The sequence below is a fragment of the Dipodomys ordii genome, unplaced genomic scaffold (assembly GCF_000151885.1).
Source record: "Dipodomys ordii isolate 6190 unplaced genomic scaffold, Dord_2.0 Scaffold187, whole genome shotgun sequence".
Lineage (NCBI taxonomy): Eukaryota > Metazoa > Chordata > Mammalia > Rodentia > Heteromyidae > Dipodomys > Dipodomys ordii.
The window spans coordinates 2328995-2343190 of NW_012267403.1; the positions used below are offsets into that span (position 1 = coordinate 2328995).

A 14196-nucleotide genomic window follows, 5' to 3' on the forward strand; every position below is an offset into this window, starting at 1 on the left:
TTTATACCTTAAAAGTAGCTAAATGTAGAAGAGTCAGAGAGATAGTACTCAGGATTTCAGAAATGTATGGGAATGTAAGGATTGGGGGTATTGAGAAGGGCTTAGGAGATCAAGGAATTTTTCCATGACTAAAAGAAGCAAGGAAGGAAACTCAGGAATATAAGGACACAATGGACATGCATGGGTCATGTGAAGGATGGTGAAAAATGACACTACTTGGAGTAAATGTCTTGGGGTAGTGGGCAATAACTCTGAGAAGCTAGTTTGGGACTCTATTTTGAAGAATATTATGTTCAGCTCCAGATCCATTAGTTTCCTTTTGGAGGATGGAGGGATCTATTACAATATTTTAAGTAGAACAGTAAGATTAGTTATTTACAGAGATCACATCAATGTGAACAGTAGATTGGAGAGTAGTAGATGGATTAAAGATGATGTGAATTAGGAGCCTATTGCTGTCATCCAATTATAGGGACTAGACCCTAGGACAGGGACAAAGGGGTGTCTAAGGGAGATTTGAGAGATAAAAGAGACTTTTTTTCTTTTACAGCCATCAATGGGAAAGTCTATGCCAACCTCAAGGGTCTTACCATGCACCAAGGAGAACAAGTGGCCTGGTATATGCTGGCCATGGGCCAAGATACTGACATACACACTGTCCACTTCCATGCAGAGAGCTTCCTCTATCGGGTGAGCAGAAGAGGGGGTGATGGCAAGAGTGCCATGGCAGCCACTGAGGATGAAGGGAATAGCAAGGAAAAAGATAATAATCAGTTAGAAGAGCGGAGGCCTAGTATATGGAGCATGGATCTGTGAGTCTCATCTGATTATATATTCCAGAATCAGCGATATTCTTCAACAGCTTAGCTTTCCCCTGTAATATTGAAGAGAATAGCTCATTAATACGGAAAGGACATAGAAGAAATTGACATTATGGGTCTCTGTCAAGGACTTGCAACTCAATGAGTTGTGTGATCCTAGGAGCAAGAAATTTTGAAATAACATCACAGAATTACTGAAAGTTCCTAATCCATCAGAAGAAGAGTTTTATTTCAGGAGCTACATAGAATTATCCATGTATTTTGAAGATTTCCCTTCAAGACCTTGAGATCTAAAAGTGTTTATAATGTTCATGACAATGGGGAGAAACCTCATTGAATTCATTTCTAAAAGCATCATGAAGCAACTTCATAGAGGTCAGAGCATAAGTCAAATTCTCGAGATTTCCGCCAGTTGAAAGTTATGGAAAAACTAGTTTGGAGTCTTCTAAAAGAAATTGAAAAGCTTTTGCACTTTGGCACTTTAAGAAACAGTAGAAGAGAGTCTTCTGTTGATTTAGTTTGTGTGGGTGGATCCTAGGAGAGATGAATATAATGGGCTTTTAAAGCTATTCTCTGTTCTAGGAATTTTGGAATCCTATGTCCCTAATGTGAAGTTAGAGACTTTTATTTCCTCCAAGTTATGAGATGTAAGGTTCTCTTAAATCAAGTTCCTTCCTTACTCCTAATCTCTCTTGCAGAATGGACAGAGTTACCGGGCAGATGTTGTAGACTTGTTTCCAGGCACCTTTGAAGTCGTGGAGATGGTTGCCAGCAATCCTGGGACATGGCTGATGCATTGCCATGTGACTGACCATGTCCATGCTGGCATGGAGACACTCTTTACTGTCTTGCCTCAAAAAGGTAAGGCCTTAACTCCCTAAGATGGGTCATCTTCTAACACTTTAGCCTATAGTAACAAGATAATCCCAAGAAACCTCTTGCACCTCTCCTCTGATCCCAGAAGAACCAGATGTACAGAGTATGTCCCTTCCCCAGGCATTTCTCCAGCAATATTTCTCACTTGGCCTCCGGAAACCTGTCTATCTCCAGAATACTTTGATACCTTTTGACCTCCCAAGGCTTGACCTAATCTAAAACTGCGTAGGCTCTATGCCTGGTGCAGGTCTACACACTTTCTATTTATCTATAAATTTATTATTTAAAGTACGTTAAGACTATTGCTCATGAGCTCCCCTTTCTTAATTTTTTTCTCAGTTTTTTGTCTGAGTGCTGGAGCTTAAACTGAGGGCCTAGATGCTGTACCCAAACGTCTTTTTGCTGAAGGCTAGTGCTATACCACTGAGCCACATCTCTATTTTTGGCTCTTTTTCTGAATAGTTTATAAGAGTTAAAGAGTCTAACGAATTTTCCTGCCAGGGTTGGCTTTCAACCATGGACCTCAGATCTCAGCCTCCTGAATAGCTAGGATTACAAATGTGAGCCACAACACCTGGCCTTTGAGTCCTTTTTTAATAGAAATGCTTTATGAGCATGACATCCCAGTGGGATGAAGGAGGGAGATCTAGAGCTGCCAGTGGGTAGTACAGGAATGGAGCTTGCTTGATGCCACACATTGATGTATGGAAATACAGATACTACCCAACTCCTCCCTGCAAAGGCACTTACTGACCCAGGACATAGAGACAATATTGAGCATATGATCCTCTGCTTTCACCTAGAGTAGAGTAGGCTGTCTCTGCTTCCCTCTCCTCCTGTGCCTTTCTCCCTGCTCAAGGGCCAGAAGGCAACATCATGCCCCCCTCGGTTAACCACACCAGCACCTCCACACCTTCCCCCTCAATACTGTGTGGGAAGCTAGGAGTTATGAGTCCCTTGATTTTATTTTAGTGCTGGTGATTGAACTTAGTACCTAATCATGTTAAGTGTGTATTCTACCTCTGAGCTATGTTCCCAGCCCTTAATGCATCTTTTCTAAAAACAAATTTTATAATTATTTCTAATGGTTACCTCTTAATTAATTGGATTTGTGAAGGTTGTGAAAGGTTATTTTTTCTTCTGTCCATCAAAGGCTAGAAACAGATATCGACCTTTAACTATTGCTTATTCCAGACAGAATTGGTTCTAAGGATGGATTTTTTTTCTTAATTTTTATGGTGATGAAATAACCAGGTAAATGTTTTATCACTCACCTTTGTTTTTCACCAAACAAATAGAAGGAGAGGCTGCATTGACTTTTGTGTCTTTAGGTTGTTAAACAATTAAGTGTCTCACTTTTTGATCTACTTGACCAAAGCCCAGCCCCTAACATTTTCTTCTTCCCATGAAGGACCTTTTCTGGAACCCACAGGAATGAAAGGTTATTTTTCATCGTTTTTCTTTCTATAGATGTGTGTGTGTGTGTGTGTGTGTGTGTGTGTGTGTGTGTATTTGCATGCACCTGAGCATTGTCCCCAAAATTCTTTTTGTTCAAAGCTGGCTCTCTACCACTTGAGACACAGCTCCACTTCCAGATTTTTGGTGGTTAATTGGTAATATAAATCTCACAGTCTTTCTTACCCTGGCTGGCTATAAACTACAGTCCTTAGCTCTCAGCTTCCTCAGTAGCTAAGATTACAGACATGAACCACTGATGTGAAGCCTTTTTTTATGTGTTTTAGAATGTCTTATGCTTTGAAAAATGGCACTATTAAGGTGAATGTTTTGAGGTTGTCAACTAGTGACATTTCATCAAAAGAGTAGAGAATATGAAAATGTCTTCAGCTATTCAAATAGACTTAGTAAACTAGGGTAGAAAATATAACTCTGCTTTTTACCCCAGGGAAGGAACAAACAATTGTACATGATGATTTCCTGTATTATTAGTTTTGTTCTCTAGCATTCTGTAATATAAGAATGTGACTTCTACTGGCTACTCTTATAGTCATGCTAATAAGTCCTTTTATCCCTCCATTTTCAATCAAAGTAATGTTTACAAGAATTGCAACACCAATGGGATGTGACAGAGGAGATCCAGGCCCTTAAGAGACTGCCAAGGGATGGAGAAAATAGCTGGGAGTCTAGACGCTTTATAGACAGACTATATTTTATCAGTCCTAGAGAATATAAGTTACATAATTCAGTTGATATATCATCAAGGTCTATAGATTTCAGATAAGAATATGTTTTCATATGCTATAATGACTCATCTCAAATATGAGCCATGCAAAATATGAGACCTATCAATGTATATCATTGGGGTACTTGTATGAGATAAGTGTAGCCCATATCTCCCTATAACAATCATCCATCCCATAAACTTTAATCTATTTGCTTTTCTTTTTGCATATATCTCACTATGGTCTAATTCCATAGTCTAATCCCTTTTGCTAACAAGACAATCACAAGAAAGAGTTGAAGGTAGTAGGGAGGAAAGAACTAACTGCTGGAACAAAGCTGCTGATAAAGTAGCAAAGGATGAGAACTAGAGTTAAGGGAAAAGATTAGTATAAGTCTGGACAAAGGTAATTCTACTGTAAGAAGGGAGAAGAGATAAAAAGAGGTGAATCATTGTGCACATTTGGAGGAAGTCTTGGCTGCTAGAAGGGTTTTTATCCTGTGGTCTCTGTTTCCTATAGAGTCATAGGAATAATATTTCCAGGAAGCACTAAGGGTTCAGTTGAAGGTATATACAAACAATACTAATCTTCTTAATTGTGTGATCTCTAAACTTGTGATCACATAATAGTGTGTTCTCAGCATATCAGCAGGTGATTTTAATACTATTGGTAAGCTAGTGCCCCAATGGAGTCTGACCTAGCTATTAATTGTAGAGCAGAGAGGATGGAACTAGAGTGTTGGAAAAAATGTAGAAGATTTCAAGAACTAGAGGTATAATGGGGGGAGAATAATATTATTTTTGAATAAAGAGTAACAGAACACTGAAAAGATAGGAAGTTACTATTAGATTTTGTATTTCTAAGATGGATTATGGGGGGGGGAGTTGATAGAACTGGAGTTAGCATACAAGTCATGAAGAGTTGAGAGGTCTAGAAATTATGAAATTGACTGTTGTGTAGGTCATCCTAAGCTAGGAAGCAAAGACTTCCCCAAATTGAAGAGAACTTCAAGATAAAGTAATAAGAAGTCCTTATGATTTTTCTGGTTAAAAAATATGAGCCTCAAAAGTGATATCTTTATTAAAAGGGAACAAACAGTGATTAAAAGGCACAGCTATTGGAGGGTGAGTAAATGGACCACAGAGAAGAGATTAGCCTAATTAAGAAACACAAGAAAGAAGTATACTGAGAATAAGTTGAATTGTGTGGGGAAGTACAAGGACAAGGAATAGAGGCTTCCTGAAGAAATAAGAAAAGGAGAAAAAAATTTTTTGTGTGTGTGTATTTATATATATAGTCCAGTACTAATGGGGATAGATAGAAGTAGTGTCAAGAAATATGTAGAGGACTACTTACATTATGGTTTCTTTAAGTCTGTACTCTTGTTCACAGTTTGTGTGGACTCAAAATATATTAACATACAGATATTGACTATGACTACAAACTAGTTCATTCCACTTCCATTTTTCTTATTTCACAGAGAAATTTCCCCAATCAATGCTGGATTTCCACAGGGAACCTATAGATTGACAGAAACAGTATGAGAACTAATTTCTTATTTTCTTTTTCCCCAGAACATGTAGGCACTTTCAGCACCATCACCAAAGAGACTGAAAATGGTAGGTGAAAAGAATGGATAGTCACATGTATGCATATGTGTGTGTGTGTGTGTGTGTGTACTTGTGTGTGTATGTGTATGTGTTATCTCTAGCAGATGTGATACCTCTGGCTTGACTGAAAAGTAATCACCCTGGTATCAGAATCCAGAGATTTGTGTAAGACTTCAGAAGCCAGGAAACCAAGATTCAACTTCCCTCAACATGTGTATTCTGTCTGGCTCTTTCCCCCAACCTCTGGAGTCAGAGAAAACAACCTTGTCCTCAGTTGGGGGCTGCTTTCTTATCCTCCTACCTAATGTGTGAGAGAGAAGAAAATTCAAGTCCTGCTGGGGTAGGCATGAAAGAGTCACAGCAAAGACATGGATTCCCACAGGGACAATGTGAGACTAGAACAAACACCAGACGTTCTTCAACAGCTATTTTTATATTGCCTCTTTCCTCTTCATCAGTGGAATACTAAGCAGTTGAAGCTGTAGAAATTGCCATTTTTTTCCTTTAAGAAGATAGAGATTCTTATTCTGTGCAGCATAGGTTCAAACTGTGCTTTTGTTTTTCACCTCATTTGTCCCTACACTGAGAAAGATTCAGAAAAGAAAATTTGAGTTAAACAAGATCCTAGAGACAGATATGGTGATAGATACCTATAATCCAAGTACTTGGATACAGGAGGGTTATGATTTTGAGTTCAATCTGAGCTACACTGTTTCAAAAGACCAAAGAAGCATAGATTGGTCACAATTGTTACCCTAGCTGCTCAGGAGGCTCAGATCTCAGGATTGTGTTTTGAGGCAAACCCAGGCAGAAAAAGTCCATAAGACTCTTATCTCAAGATAATCATTAAAAAGATGGATAGATGTGGCTCAATTGGTAGAGTGCTAGGCATGGACAGTAAAAGCTCAGAGTGTGAGGTCCTGAGTTCAAGTCATAGTATGTGTGCATGTGTGTACACAGACCAAACAACAAAGTGAAAACCAGAACATTTAAAGAGTATTTTCTCTGGAGGCTTTTAGCTGCACTAAAAACTTAGCATCTCATTTACAAAGTCCTAATGATCTAAGGGCTAATGAATGGTTTGCCAGGGGACTAGCATATGTCTCTAAGATGTTAGAATTAAATGGGTAAGACTTAGACCACATCTCCTTCACTTCAAGTAACTCAACTATTTTATATATATATATATATATATATGTATATATGTATATATATATAAATCATTATACACATGTATCTGTTTTTGTATCTACATATTTGTGTATATGTACATATCTTCTGTATATACTTGTATATATGTATGTATTTTATGTACATGCATAGCATTTCTCATAAGTTCTTACTTTCTTACAATGGGGAAAAAATCCTCAAAACTCTGTCTAATAAAACTCAATTATTTTCTCCAGGAGAAGCAGAGAAACAGGAAGTGATTTGTCCAAGGTCACAGAGGCGTAAATGGTAGAATGTAAACTCAGGAACAGGATGTTTCACAGCTTCTGTTTAAACTCATTACTTTCTACCTTCTGTGTTCTGTTAGAGCATTCATTCACCCAATTATACACTCATCAAACAGGTGTCAAGTACCAATGATACAAAAACAAATAAGACATAGTTGCTATTCCCCAGTGTCTAAAAATGGAATGAGACACAAACAGTAATTGCAATGCTGGATGCTATTCACAGAAAGGGCAAACAATAATAAGAGCCAACATTTGTTGTGCATTTGCTATCTACCAGGTGCCATGCTAAATATTTTATATGTATTATTTTACCGAAATCTGACAATAATCATCTGTAAGTTATGGTCATTTTTCCCATTTTTTAAAAATAGGAAGCTGAGATCCAGATAGAACACTTTGCCCAAGTCACGCAGTAAGTAAATTGTAGGAGTACAAGGAGAACAGGAATTCTGGGAAACAGACCATTAATTGTCAAGTGAAGAAAACTTTGCTGTAGTATTTAAGCTGCATCTAGAGATGAAGAGAAGGACAAATGTATATTTTGGTAAAGGAGTACAGAGCAAAGACAAGCCTCAGAGGATTGTTATGATGATAAAGACTCATAGAGAATGAGTTCTGTGGCTCAAGAGTAACAGATAAGACTAGAAAAGTAGATTAGGGGCCCACTGTGAGGGCTGGAATGTCTGGCTTAAGATTCTAAGCTTTACTTTGTAGGTCTGTTGGGGACTATGAAAAGTCTGTATGGCAGGAAGTAACAATCATCCAGAAAGATCTGTATGATATTGATGTGTCCAGACCACCACAGTGGCAGGCTATTATAATGGTCTAATGGTAAGAATGAGCATTGACAAGGTAGATGATTGAATCAGTCTTCTTTCTGGAATTTCCTTTATTCCTCTTAATTTTATATTCAGGAACCATGCAGACCAAGCCCAATTATTTATCTCCATCACAGGCCTGTGGATATGTGTAGAAATATATCAACGATTTCCTACTGTGGGTTTTAGGTCAATTCATGGATGCACTGTGGCCTCAGTGATTCCCAAGGAGCCTTCTACCTATGATGTTTTATTTATCTGATTCGTTATATCTTTGTTGTTGTTGTTGTTTTGATGCCAATAATGGGGCTTGTGTTTAGGGTCTGGGTTCTGATCCTTAACTTTTTCTACTGAAAGCTGATGTTCTAACACTCGAGCCACACCTCTACTTCAGCCTTTTTGCTGTTTAATTGGAGTTTTATGGACTTTCCTGGTCAGGCTGGCTTCAAAGCACAATCCTCGGATCTCAGCCTCCTGAGTAGCTAAGATGAGCTACTGGCATCTAATTATCTATATCTTTGGGGCCTGTCTTTATCAGCTGGTATTTTGTAGGTTATGGATTGGTTTGCTGTACTATTTGAATAACCTTTTTCCTTTAAGAGATGACTGCAAAAAGTATCCCTTAGAATATTACTCATTCATGGGTACCCATTTTCTTCTTATTCTATTTCAGCTCTGATTCTAAGGGACATTGAAGATGGCAGTGTGAGAATGTTGGGCATGAAGCTCCCTGTAAAGGATGTCGAGATTCTGATTGCTGTTTTGATTGCCATGGGTGTCATCCTCTTGCTAGTTGCTCTGGCTCTAGGTGGCATGGTCTGGTACCAGCATCGGCAGAGAAAGCTTCGACGGAACAGGAGGTCCATCCTGGATGATAGCTTCAAGCTTTTGTCTCTTAAACAGTAATAACTAGAGTCTGAACATATCCTCAGGAAGCACATCTGAACTCCCCAAACCCCAGGAAGCTGTGGACTAGCAGCTAACTCTACTGTGAAAAAGGCATAGTTGTTGGAGGGGCAAGGATGGAATCAAAATTATCTGGGCATTTCTTCATTTATTTATTTACATGCTTTTACTTTTCTTTAGTTTCTTTGCTATACTTAAGTACTTAGGACTAGGTAAATCCCATAGTATGCTCCACAAAAATTTCAACAGCTATAATAATATTTTTTAATTCTTGAAAGGTCTGGAAATTTCATAGAAAAGGATCTTTCTTTATGAAATAAACTCATTAAGTAGGTTTTTTAGACTTCCAGAATGGAGGTAAGTTGAACTAAGGTCATATGAGCTGCAAAGTTAACTCAGAACTAAACTAAGGATTATGAAGAAGGATTATGAGAAGATGGGGAATTGGAGGTAGGGTAGGAATTGGGAATACAAATTATGATTTATTTTCTTTGGCAGTGGACTCTTTTGGAGAATTGTATGGAAGGGTTATTGATGCCATAATTACCTACAACCTGTGGATCCAGATATACTCCAGAAAGCCACTTATTCAGTACTGTAAACAGGGTGGCAATGAAGGGAATTTTGAGTGGCCTCCCCATGTTTGAGACAGGAAATTCTTTATATTAAAGTTGTTAGAGCTTGTTAGAGCTGGGCCCTGGTGGCTCATGCCTGTAATCCTAGCAACTTATAAAGCTGACATCTGAGGATCCCAGTTAGAAGCCAGCTCAGGCAGACAAATTTGTAAGACTCTTACCTCCTATTAGCCAGCAAAAAGCCAAAAGTGGATGTGTAGCTTAAGTGATTGAGCACCAGCTTGACTGAATAAAGCTAAGTCAGAGTACAAGTTCAAGTCCCAGTACCAACACAAAAAAGTCCTTGTTAGAACAAGTACTAAATTTAGTAGTTTTGATGATGCTTCTGTGGCTTTCTCCTCTTACTCCTTCTTGCACAGGAGATTGAACTCAGGGCCTTGAGTTTGGACCCTTGTGGCTTCAGGAAGGTAGCTTTGCAATTGAAACAGAAGACTCTCAGGTTTCAGGAAGCACAAGTGTCTGCTGTCCTTTGTTGATACTGTAGATTTGTGTTTTGGAAGCTATCCCAAAGAAATCTCCAAGTTAGAGTGGTTGATATATTCTATGAAAGGAGCAATTACCACTAATTTAGCCAATATATACAATCAGCCTAATGGATAAAATGTGGGATATATTCACAATCCTTTAGCCATAAAGAAGAATGAAAATGTTAGTGAGAAAATGGATGAAACTGGAGATCATCATGTTAAGTCAGATTCAGACAATTGTATTTTCTCTTTCATATGTGGAATTTAGACTTGAAAAATAAAATGTATGGCACGAATGTCAAACAGGGGAATTTTTAAAGGGATGGGAACCAGTAAGGGAAAGGAAGGTGGGAAAAGCCATGGGTAAATATGATTGAAGTACATGTATGAAAATGCAATAATTAAACTTGCCAAAACTATACAAAAAGAAAACAAGAAAATAACAAGGCACAAATTTGATTAAAGTAGAATGAACAAAGAAAATATGGTACATAGCGTGGAATATTGCTCAGCCATAGAGAAAATAAAAATGTTATTTCCAAGAAAATAGGTGGAACTGGAAATCATCCTAGTAAGCAAGAAAACCCAAATACTTCATGCTTTCATTCATATATGGAACCTATACCTAATAATGAGACATGAAATGCAAAAGAGGATGTCTCTGGAGGACTCAGCAGGAGGAATAAGAGCAAAAAGGAAGTGTACTGAGTGGTGAAGGAGAATCAAAGTCCTATTTATATGACAATGTAATGAAACCCACCCAGTGAACATTGAAAATAAGAAGGAGGAAGTAATAGAATATAATGGAGGGGCTGAACATATTCAAAGTATTCTGTGTACATGTATTGAACTATCAGAATGCAGCCCCTTAACACTTTCAATGTATGCTACTCCAAAATAAAAAGTTTGAAAGTATATTATATACTTATATAGAAATACTTTGGACAATTAATATATGCTAATTAAGAAAAAAAGAAAAGGAGTATTGATGCCATAGGTGACAAGTCTTTGTGAATATCAGAAAAATTGGGCAGAGGGTGATAAAAGGCTGAAACCTGTTCCTAGGACAAGGATAGGTGGGCACAGATCTGTTGGCCTTTTTTGACTGTGGGGAAATGAGAGGTCAACTTGCAGCTTTGAGGAGCACTATAGAAGATAGTCACTCTCTCAGATTCCTCACAGTATTCTTTTGTTACCTGCAAGGTTGGGCCTTTCTAAAATTTTGGTGAAAGACCACAGCTCAGAGGTACAGTAGGACCATGCACTGGTGGCTCATGCCTATAATTCTACCTACTCAGAAGGCTGAAATTTGAGGATTGTGATTTAATATCAGACGGGGCAGAAAAGTCTATCTCCAGTGAACTAGCAAAACATTGGAAGTGGTGCTATGGCTCAAGTGGAAGAAGGCCGCCCTTGAGTGAAAAAGCCAAGTAAGAGCTCAAGGCTCTGAGTTCAAGCTCCAGTACCAACACACATAAAACACAATGGGGTGGCTTAAGGTGCCTTACCCTCACTTCACTATCCTTAGTAGTGTATCACCTGGCTAGTGGAGAAAAAATGAGGCACCTAGAAAAGTTAACAGGAATGCATGATGATTTACACATTAGGAAGAACTCTTAATTCCTGGTTGAATTGGTCTGGAGTGCTATCTGTTTTACATTTGAGTAAACAAAGGCTTATGGAGATTACATGATTTTACAGTAAGAGCTCAGCTAAGAATTGAGCAGGTACTCAAGTATTCATTTGTTGAATTCCAAATACCACTTTTATTTTCCTTTATCATGGAAATCTTGACTATTCTCCGTCTTACTCATATTGATTGCAACTTGCCTGCATTCCTAATATTTTCTGTGCTTAGTTAGCAACCTCTTGAAGATCAACTGTAGAAAACCACAGGGTTGGTGCTCAGTTGTCACATAATGTTGAAGGTTGGAGTGAGAAACAGGCCAGAACCTAGCATTCATCTTATTTGATCAGGGTAGTGGCTTTCTCAAAAGCTTTACAGGAAATCTAAGAAACAATGGAAGGCAAAATTTGGGCATCAAATTGCAAAGTTTATGTAGTTAACAGCAGAAGCCTTTTGGCTTGTAAATGTGGGTTTAATGAAAACTAAATCTACTCTGGGGCGCTAGTCAATGAATGGTCATAATTACATAAAACTAAGGGGTTCTTAGTTTGGGTGCAGTTGTGAATCTAAGAAATTAATGCTCTTATGTGGGACAGGATGATTTTTTTCTGAGTGGGAAATTCTTGCTCAGATCAAGGAATAGCTCAGAATCTGAGAGAATATAATTTGTGTTGGGTTTAATTAGTCCAAGTGCAGATGTAAGGAGCTACTTTTTTTCCATTTACTTGGCACTACCATCCACTTGCTCAACTCAGAAATTCTCAACACCATTATATTAATGAGTCTTATTTGCCATCTTTCCAAAATACTTTTAACTTATTTGTTTTCATTTCTATCATTAACACTCCAGTTTAAAATACAAGCATTTGTTACCTGGATTGTTGTGGTTTCTTCCTTATTATTTTCCTCAAATTCTCTCTAAGCTCTTAAATTGATTTTCTTCATAGAACAGTGACATTTCACAAATACAAATTAAGCTTTTAGTTTGGGCAACATGTCAGATTTATCTCTACCTGAAGATAAATAGATCTTGGAAATAATGAAAGAGAAACAATTTAAGAAGAAGGCAGACTAGACAGGGACAGCAGGGATGAAAATGTAATTTGGCAACTTGGTGTAGTATGACCCTTCATACAGAAACAGCCAAGTCATGGTATACTTAAATTCTAAGAACTAGACAGAAAAACAATCTTGAAAAGAACCAAAGAGAACAACATTTTACCTGCTTGGGGAACATCAATTTGAATGACAGTGAATGTCTCTTTGAAACTCTGGAAGCTGGAAGTGAAATGGCATATTTTTCAAGGGATGAAAGGCAAGGATTATTAAAGGCAGGTGTGGTGGCTCACATCCCAGCTGATGGCAGTTTAGGTAGTAGGATAGAGAATTTGAGGTCAGTTTGGGCTATATAGTGAATTCAAGGCCAGCCTGAGCTATAGTGTGAGATCTTGCCTTAAACGAGAGAGGGACTTTCACATTGTATATCCAGTGAAGCTGCCCATCATGGATGAACAGCATCCTTACACTAAGAAATTTTAAAAGAATCTGTTGCTATCAGAGTACCCAGAGAGAATGGCTAAATCAATTCTTTAAACAGAATTGATATGGTAAAAGTAAGAATCATGGGGTTTCAGAAGGTAGAAAAGAAAAAAAGGATGAGTGATGCTATAGGAAAATTTGAACAATACATGTTGTATATAAGGCAGTGGCACATACATGGTCTTCAGTTACCCCCATATCATTCATAGAGCAGATGATAAGCAGGACAAAGAATTGACATTACATTATATGTTACCCAACTACAATGGAACCAAACTAGAAATTAGGAACAGAACAACAGAAATATCTTTAACACTCAGAAATTTTAGAACATTAACTCATGGATCAAAGAAATTTCAAAGAAAAATTTAAAAATACATGGAACTAACTAAAAATGAAAATACAATATATTAAAATTAGAGGAAGTGGCACTGTGGCTCAAGTGGTAGAGCCCTAGCCTTAAACTGAAGAGCACAAGGATAGTGCCTAGGTCCAGAGTTCAAGACCAATGACCAACAAAAAAAAGAAAGCTAACAGCAAATCAGTTTGGCATAGTCATGGATTATGGAGGAAATTTATTTTGAAAATTTACATAAAGAGTGATCAAGCACTGGGTGCCAGTAGGTCACCTCTCTAACCTCAGAGCTTAGCCTCCTGAATAGTTATAGGATTACAGGCTTGTGCCAACTTGAGGATTCTGATTTGATGCCAGCTCTGACAGGAAAGTTTAAGAGATTCTTATCTCCAATTAATACCCCTCAAAGATATAAGCCCAAAGTAGACTTATGGCTAAAGGGGTAGAATATTGTGTTGAGCAAAAAAGTTAAGGGAGCCAGGTGTCAGTGGCTCACACCTGTAATCCTAGCTATTCAGGAGGCCGAAATCTCATCATCACAGTTCAGAGACAGCCTGGGGAAGGAAAGTCCAAGAAGTTCAAAGTGGAATTGTGGCTCAAGTTGTAGAACACTAGCTACAGAGTTCAGGGACAGCTCCCAGGCCTTGAGTTTCAAGCCCTAGAACCAACACTCTCTCTCTCTCTCTCTCTCTCTCTCTCTCTCTCTCATGGTACACACAGACAAACACAAAAATTAGTGCACCAAATATGACAATACATAAAAAGAACTATGCATTGTGACCAAACATATTTTATTCTAGGTGTAAATTCTTGTCCAACACTTGAAAATTACTTGATGTAACCCATTCAATCAACAGGCCAAGAATAAAAACTCATGATCACATTGGTAGCTGTAAAAAAAG

At 38.0% G+C, this 14196-nt stretch overlaps 1 protein-coding gene across 1 annotated transcript in view; it reads left to right on the plus strand.

The window, feature by feature from the left end:
* Positions 1-9413, plus strand: part of Heph (hephaestin) — an 82938-nt gene extending 73525 nt beyond the window's left edge. Inside the window, exons 18-21 of the mRNA XM_013034291.1 lie at positions 551-690; positions 1520-1682; positions 5452-5496; positions 8439-9413. Of these exons, the coding sequence (XP_012889745.1) occupies positions 551-690; positions 1520-1682; positions 5452-5496; positions 8439-8671 (581 nt within the window). The 3' untranslated portion in view covers positions 8672-9413. The remainder of the gene's footprint in view (positions 1-550; positions 691-1519; positions 1683-5451; positions 5497-8438) is intronic.
* Positions 9414-14196: the final 4783 nt, after the last annotated feature.